Source organism: Portunus trituberculatus, chromosome 10 (genome assembly GCF_017591435.1).
Source record: "Portunus trituberculatus isolate SZX2019 chromosome 10, ASM1759143v1, whole genome shotgun sequence".
NCBI lineage: Eukaryota > Metazoa > Arthropoda > Malacostraca > Decapoda > Portunidae > Portunus > Portunus trituberculatus.
In genome coordinates, this window is record NC_059264.1 from 12,563,981 (window position 1) to 12,572,834 (window position 8,854).

The 8,854-nt window shown below is 40.7% G+C and overlaps 1 protein-coding gene and 1 long non-coding RNA gene across 2 annotated transcripts in view; both read left to right on the forward strand.

The window, feature by feature from the left end:
- LOC123502143 (kielin/chordin-like protein) overlaps positions 1-5,487 on the forward strand; it is a 71,634-nt gene extending 66,147 nt beyond the window's left edge. Inside the window, exons 25-27 of the mRNA XM_045251363.1 lie at positions 1,072-1,143; positions 1,319-1,471; positions 3,804-5,487. Coding sequence (XP_045107298.1) covers positions 1,072-1,143; positions 1,319-1,471; positions 3,804-4,840 — 1,262 coding nt within the window. The 3' untranslated portion in view covers positions 4,841-5,487. The remainder of the gene's footprint in view (positions 1-1,071; positions 1,144-1,318; positions 1,472-3,803) is intronic.
- A 1,287-nt stretch (positions 5,488-6,774) lies between these two features.
- LOC123501920 overlaps positions 6,775-8,854 on the forward strand; it is a 113,329-nt gene continuing 111,249 nt past the window's right edge. The window contains exon 1 of the long non-coding RNA XR_006673733.1: positions 6,775-7,281. This is a non-coding gene — a long non-coding RNA (uncharacterized LOC123501920). The remainder of the gene's footprint in view (positions 7,282-8,854) is intronic.

The following is an 8,854-nucleotide window of genomic DNA, read 5'->3' on the forward strand; positions in this document are numbered from 1 at the left end:
CTTCTCTTACTCTTTCCTAGTTCCATTATGTGACATCTCTTGGCATTAAACTCTAATGTTCATTAAACTCTAATGTTCACTTCTTGCTCCATTCATAGATCTTATTTAAATCTTCCTGGAGCAGTATACAGTCCTCTCTGGTTTTGATAACTTTTAGCAACTTTGCATCATCAGTGAATAAATTCATATAGCTGTTTACTCCAATGTGAATATAGCTTACATAAACTTGAAACATATTGGGTGCTAACACTGACCCTTGTGGCACCCCGCTAGTTACTTTACTCCAAGATGGGTATGTATCTCTGATCACCAGTTGTGTGTGTGTGTGTGTGTGTGTGTGTGTGTGTTACCTAGTTAATTGTATTTATCTAGTGACATACAGGAAAAGAGCCACACGTAGCCTCATGCCATCCCGTCTCTCTTCTTTTTTGCATCCAATTTTGTCTTGAATCCGTGAATTGCATTTTTGGACACACAATACCATTATCAAGTTTGTTCCTAGTTGTTATATTTTTATATGGAAAACTATATTTCTTAATGTGTCTTCTGCCTGCACTCTGTTTTAGTTTCTAGCAATGTCCTATTCTATCACTTCATTCTATAGTATGATTATTATTATTATTATTTTTATTTATATATGTACTGTTTTTCTTTTCCTAACTGATTTCTACTTTCTGCTTCCTACTTAATCCCGGATCATTGCCAGTCAATTTTGTTCATTGGAATGGCTTCACTTCAAATTGACTTGCTTATTGCCCATCACCAATTATGATAACATGTCACAAATAATAGATTTCTAATACTGGCTAAAGCTGATGTGTTGCATGACCTCTCAGCCACTCCACAGTAGACACACTCCTCCTTTCAACACATCAGCTCCACAACACAGTCACAGTGCTCAGATAAGTGTGTGCTCATGAAGATAAGCGCATGTTATATTGCTGTGATTTTCTTCACTATTGACACTTTAACCTCCCCACACTGCATCTTTCACTCAACACAGCTGCTCCTGAATACATTGCTTTGTGCTGGTGAAGACATCATGTTACAGTTGTTCTCTTCACCAAACAGCTGATGACTCCAAAATTGACTCAGACCAGCAGCAACAGCAGCAGCAGCAGGTGGGCTCCACTGATGAGTCAGGTGAGTGTATGCCCAGTGTGATGTGTCTGTTTTTTCTGTCTGTATTTATTATGTTTATTGTGTTTATTTAATGGTCATAGTTTGGTGTACTTTATTCACTTATTATTCTTATTTGTTTACATATTTATCTATTGCCCTATTTATTTCACATATTTCATTTTTTTGGCACCATCAGGTGTGTGCCACCTTGGTAACATACGCCTGGCCGTGGGACAAGTGCTGGGCCTGACAGACTGCAAGATAGAGTGCCGCTGTATGACGCCCCCTGAGCTGACCTGCGTCCAGTACAGGTCGTGTGAGTCCAAACAGGAAAATGCTGACCAGAGAGGTGAGTGCCCCAGCCATCACTGCTGCTATAAAGTACATGTTGGTCTCAGGATTGGAGGTGGTGGTGGGTAGGGAACAGTCACATCATGAGGGGCAGAGATAGACTAATGTATGTTGTTGGGCCTCTCTGTGGACGTGTGTGGCTAGTCCTGCTATGCCCAAGCTCCTAGGACATGGTATGGGTAGTTTGCAAGACTGTCACTTTCCACCAGGGGAGTGAAGGACTTAGAGTGTGAATGATGTGTGTGTGTGTGTGTGAGTGTGTGGTGCTTTGTCGAGGCCACCTTGTGGGATTGTGACCCGGGTGTGTAGAGAGATGTGTAGATGTTCTCAGATGTTTCGGCGTCTCATTTCAACAAGTGCCATTGGGTTTTAGTGAATGTTATTGCCATTCTTTAGGTTACTTTCATTATTCTGGTGATAGTTTTAGCAAGGCCTCTACATCATTAGAGGAAAAAAAGCAAAGAGAATCTAACTTGAGACTTTTACCAAAATGTAGTGAAGATATTGAATGTTCAAAGGTGTTTTAGTTAATTATTTCAGTGAGAGTTAGACAAAGTTTTTGCATTATTGGGGACAAAATACTCCCTTCAGAATGTGGCTTTTTAAAATATTTTACACAAGATCCCAAAGTATTAAAGAAATATACATACTAGTATGTTCAAGAGAGCATAATGATGTGTAGACTGTCATATTAGGTAACTATTTGTGGCAGGGAAATAATCCAGTACATTAGATATAAGAAAAAAACTTGTAAGCTCTTGCTGTGATCCTTTAAAAATCTTACAATACAACTTGACATTATCTTTCTTCTCCCATCTTCTGTATTGTTTTGCACATGTACTTTCTTTGATTTGTGTTATTCAACATTACATACCTTTAGTACTTTCCTCATTTGTGTCTCATCTCACATAGCCTTGTGTTCCTTCAAGCCACATCACCATTACCAGCACATTCCTATTGGCACTTAGTTTACCTTTAAGCCAGCTGTGACATATCTAAGCTCCTGGGATGTATTAGGCAGATCCATGAGACCAACAGGGGTTGACAGAGTTAAGAGTGTGAATGTGTGTATGAGTGTGTGGTGTATATGAGAGTATGGGGCTACCTTGCTTGGTGTGGGCCATTCTGTGTGGGATTGCCAGTCTAGCTGCAGGGTGTCCCACAAGTTAAGATACATACTTTGGGATTTGATAGTTCAAGTAATTCTAAGTTGAAAATACTCTTTACACATGTACTACTATATTTTGCTTTACTTTGCAAGAAATGAATGTGCAAGTTGTGTGTTGCAAAAACTGCTCGCCTAGGTGAGCCTCAACCTCCCTCCCTTCTTGCATTGCTATGTACTCAAGTGGTGCTGAGGGGCATAAAGTGATCATTGTTTTGTGTAGCCTAAAATGTACACAGTTAAAGCCTTACAGAGAAGAGGTAGCAAATGACAAATTAAATAGTTCTATGTATCAGTGAAGAAAATGTATAGATAGCACACCAGTGCAGTGGTTTTTAAGTGCTACTTTCTAAACATACATGGCAACTCACTGCAACTGTTACCACCTCAGTACTCAACAATTGACATTTTGACGTCAAAGTAACAAGCTTTGCCAATCAGTTGATTACCAAAATGTATCTTTTTGCCATGGTGAGGATGTCTTTCACATCACACTTGGTAACACTGAGTAGTATTTGAAAATGATATTCATGTGATAATATTAATTCTGGGATGGAAATGCAGCTCAAGACGGTATCATCAAATTACAATACAGATCCACACCATCAGTACAAGAATATAGATGAAAGTATAATTCATGGAACAAAGCATAATTCTTAGAAAGAATATTGAAAAGGACAGGAGTGGCAGGAACACCAGGCCGTCACTTACCATGAACTGTATTGCTGTTACTTGTACATACATTTTCCTCAGTGGCACATACAAAATTTTTATTAGTGTTTTGCTAGTGTTTCTTGTAAAGCTTTGACTGTGTACATTATATACAAAATGTTATGATTTAATATGACACAGTGCCACTTGAGTGCGTAGCAAGCCAAGGAGGAAGCAGAAACCTATGCTGGTGAATGGCTTCCACAAAACACAACTTAAACTTGAATTTTTCATGGAATAAAGCAAAACACAGCATGTGTGTACAGAGTGTTTGTGCCTTGGAATTACTTGAGTGATCAAATCATGAAGTATGTACCTTCACTAAGAGGACACTGTGTATACTGTATAGATAGATAGACTCAGCTTATCATTAAGTGGAAATTAATTGTTTAGTGACTGAGTGTAAAATAACAAGTTGACTTATTGGTCTGACTCAGCTGTTCCTTGTCTGCAGCTTGTCCTGCACTGCAATGTGACACTGGATGTCACCCTGTTGTGGACACTCCTGGACAGTGCCCCACCTGCTCTTGTTCCTCTGAGATCTTCTCCTGTCCTGCCCAGACCTGTCCAAGTAACTGCAGACCTGAGCTGGACCTGGAGACAGGTTGTCCTTCCTGTAAGTGCCAGTGTCCTCGAGAGCTGGAGTGCCCGTCAGACTGCCCCTCTTACACAGTGATGGATGAAGCCACAGGATGCCCTCGCTGCGAGTGCCAGCCTGGCTCACCCCAAGCCTGCCCTGTGTACCCTGATGGGAAGGTGCCATGTCCTCAAGACTGCGGTGTCATCAAGGCCGTGGATGAGAATGGGTGTGAGGTGTGCAAGTGTGACCCGAATGATCCTGGAAATCCTTTTGTTCCTCGTCATCCTCATTGCCCTGGAGAGGGGGAAGCTCCGTGCCCTATGGACTGTGGGATTATCAGGAGGATGGATGAGAATGGGTGTGAGGTGTGTGAATGTGACCCAAATGACACTGGGCATCCTTTCCACCCTCTGATCCCTCCCACCTTCAATGCCGATGGCACTGACTGTCTCACCATGCTTGATGGCCGGGCACCCTGCCCCATGGACTGTGCCATCATCAGGAGGATGGATGAGAATGGATGTGAAGTGTGTGAGTGTGATCCTAATTACACTGGGAATCCCTTTGGTCCTCCTCAAGCTGCACAACGTGTCCGTAGATCTTGCCCCAGTGAGGCAGAGGCACCCTGCCCTGCAGACTGTGCTGTCATCAGGTACACAGACAACAACGGCTGTGGCGTGTGCAAATGCGACCCAATTAACCCAGGAAATCCCTTCAATCCTCTTGTCTTCCCTGGTGTGAACAGAGCCTGCCCATACCCTGAGGGCTCTGCTCCTTGCCCCATGGACTGTGGCATCATAAGAGTCAAGGATGAGAATGGGTGTGAGGTCTGCAAGTGTGACCCAAATAATACTGGAAATCCCTTTGGCCCGTATGTGCCCCCATCACAACCCTATAGATATCATTGGTAATGGCATAGTGGACACTGATGAGGCACCATAGTGAGGCAGGATGAGTACTGCTGAGGGTATCACTGCTGGATATTCATGTGTCTTCACCCAGTACAGATTAGGTTCAGTGTCAGAGTTTGTAAATTGTTTGTGATAAGAGGAAAATAATATACATATGGTGATTCTTAGATGGCATCTTGTAGTTAAGAATGTATTCATAAACAAAGAGCTAAAATGATTTCCATTTCTTTTAAGAAATACTCGTAGTAGAGACATGTCTTCCATATTCTCATGAAAGATAGAAAACTAAAGTCAAATCTTTGAGAAAACACTATCCTCACAAAACAGCAATTATTCAGAAATAGCAGAAACGCGCTCAATTTGACAGTTTTGTTCTGAAGGTGCGGACATGAGGACGTGGTATTCCCTGGTGGAGGAATGTGCTGTTAGCAGAATAGCCAACATTTTGAGTGTTTCAGGGCCTATCACACAAGTTCCACTTTGTGAGAGTTGGTCCCAAGGAAATGTGGAAATGTGCTTACATGTCAAGAGGACATTCACACAAAAATGAAATAATTTTTTTGCAAAGACGAACTCATGGTTGTTAGATTTGTAGTGTTATATTTTGTTACTGCACTTCCTTGGAAACAAATAAAAAAGGAAATATATTGATAAACTTTACTAAAACCTACCTCATAGTTATGATGGACACCAAATTGTTCACAAATAAAGAAAGCCGCATACAGTTTTGGAAATTCCATTCACTTGATTTACTTGTGTATAGCTGTCCCCAGAGCTACACTTAGTTATTAGTCAGTTCCACAGCAAGATACCTATGTTGCCAAAGTTAAGTTTCGGAAATAAAAATTAAACTTATTAGCTATGCTTAACTCCATAGAGTAAATCTTTCCAATCCAGCTGCATCCAGTACAAGCGCAAAACTCACAACACGTAGAGGGGTTGCTGGCCTTGCCATAAACATAGAGAAATTGTGAGGCATGTATGTATTTGAGAGTACCGAAATTCAAGATTTTCTAAGTCCAGTGATCATTTTTGAGGTGCTTTGTTAGGTTAGGTTTATACTTTGTTAAGTTAGCCTGGCATCCTGGTGGATGAATTTAAGCTCCCCCTGCTAGGATAGGTTATTTAAGAATTCAAAATATTTATTGGTGGGTGGTGGGAGGGGGGAATAGGGATGTATTGTAAACAATTACTCTCAAGTCTTAAAAAGATCATTACTTTCACAACAGCTAAAGAAGTTCCCTTGTCACACAAGCAGGAAATGATTCACCTGGTTGTGGCAGTTGGGTGGGTGAGAAAAACTAGCGGAGCCGCAACGGCAAGCAGTATTAGAAAAGAGTATCATGGTACCAAGATGACTAGTTAGGGATGCTTTAAAAGCGATGACATTTTGAGAAGAGACTACACTCTGTGGTAAAGAATTCTAAGTATTAATGCCTCTTATGCTAAATGATCTGATGTGGGAGTGAACACAAAATTTTGTACTGATGTCCCATTGTGTGAGTAACAGCTGAGCGATGAAATAGGTCATTTTATCACAGATTTTCCATGAAAATTCTGCCAGTATCAAATCACGATGGGCTGGTAACAATGAAAATAGTGAGGGAAATTTGATTTCATTATTTTTTTTCACATTATTAACCTTAATTTCTACTTGAGAAAAAAATCAATTTATTACTGTAACTACGAGCCCCTTACAGCAAGGCATTAGGATAACACTGGGCGTCACGCTGAAAATAAGTGCCAGGTGGGGTGCATGGGCGTCAATTTGATATATTTTCCTTTTTTTATTTTTTTATTTTGCATTTTCCTTGCATTTTTTTTTTTTTTTTTACTTTATAAATTTCAGGGGGGGGGGGAATGACTCCATTGCCCCAACCCTCTTCTGATGGCCATGAGCCTACCTACGGCATATCGTAGAGTATATCCTATACGGATAATTATACTCTATGATAAACACTTCTCCGCTGCATTTCAACTTTCAAAAACCGCTAGCTGAAGTTACAATAAGTTTTTGAGTACTGTTAATGCTGTAGTGAGAAATTAAAAAAAAATTCTACGGTATGAACAGGAAAACACGCTTGAGAATCCGGCAATCTATGCGGCCTTTGAAAACTTAGTCTTGAGAGAGCAATGCGTTTAAGAATTAATGTTTCTATAACACATATGGAGCCAATAGTGGATAAGGGATATTTTCCTGCCTACTCACCATTTGTGTTAAAACAATCATGTTCACACACTTCGAATGAGCCGATATGAAGATTTGGAAGCCAAAACCAAGTCGAACTTGTGTCGAATGAGCTAGCGTGATTTCAAGGTCCAAGGTTCACATCTCAAGCTTCATTGAGTTCATTCCGCGTGAGTGTGCCTTAGTGCCAGCACGTAGGGCTGTGCTAACATCTAACTGGTAAAGGAAGAAATCAACGCTGCACTGCATTCTGGTGAGTAAGAGAGAAGCTGAGTAGCATAGTAGATGATGGTAAACTCTGGAACTCCCTTCCTGCTTCTGTATTCCTCCTTTGACTTGACTTCTTTAAGAGAGAGGTGTCGAGACTTTTGTCTTGAATTTTGGCAAACTCCTATGTCTTTTAGGGAACTGGCAACACAGTGGGCCTCTTCTTTTCATATTTTGTTGCCCTTGGCCAGCTGTCCCATATATATATATATATATATATATATATATATATATATATATATATATATATATATATATATATATATATATATATATATATATATATATATATATATATATATATATATATATATATATATATATATATATATATATATATATATATATATATATAAACACCTTGTAAATGCTGAAAGACACACCAGATATCATCACTTAATGCTGTTAATTGTCGCATACTCAAAAGTGAATAAGTAATCTTCCACAGGCTTCGTGATGTCGTCAATTGAATAAAAGCAATCATACAGGGCCGATTCTATGTCTTTTCACGTGGAAGGAAAGAGACAGGCAGAAACATTGGATATATGATTGTTTGGCTATTCCCAGCAGTAAGAAGCCTACATGGTTCACCTAATCTACTTTATACCTACTTATATCATTATTATTAGTAGGAATATAGGTACATAATTTGTACCTACTATCTAGCTATGCAGTATTATAAGTATCATTCTGGTAGCAAAATTTCATATAATAAGTTAGTTAATATGGTAACTGGCTCCGCTGATCCGGGCAACAGCGCAATCCTCGGCCCCCAGCCACCCACCCTCCAGATTATTTATTCTAGATTACTTGTTCAGTCCTTCAGTGTTTCGTGGCGGCAGCAGGTAGGCGGGTTAGTATCTACTGCTGCATTTAATCAAAAGCCTCTTACTTACACACCTACAGTAATAGTGATTGTGGCAAGTGGCAACTCTTAACTTGATGAAGTGGCCGCCCCGCCCCGCCCCGCCCCGCCACTCACTGACCACTCCCACTCCTTGTTTGTTAACTTTGTATATTATAACTGCGGCGCCGCGCAGGCAGGACGTGAAGCACCGAGAGGGAAGACAGAATATAAATAGTGAGAGTTACAAAAAGAATGGCATAAGTAAAGGTTAACTATTCACACACGGTTGAAGGCATTTAATTAAGGCGGTGTGTGTGTGTGGGCTGAGACGGTAGCAAGTCCATCCGCTCTGGGACGAGGGCCGTGCAGAGACCATTGGAGGGGCAGGGGCTCAAAAGTTTAAAGGGGCACATGGAGCATGAATTTGAGAAAGGATATAAAAGCATACCTTCAATTTGGCGCCCCTTAAGTGCTGCAAAAGGGTACTTCGGGCATCAAGGTTCAAAGGGGCAGGGGCTCAAGCCCCCTTCGCCCCCCTTCTGCACGGCCCTGCCTGGGACTGTGTCCATCAGGAAAGGTAAACAATATATTTGGTGTATAACTCATTAATATATTTCACAGTGGTGTCCTGTCTTAGCCGAACGTTGCCAGCCCCCAGAACGAAACACCAACGAATGAACCATCACAGATCAGTAAACAAGGCAAATAGTAT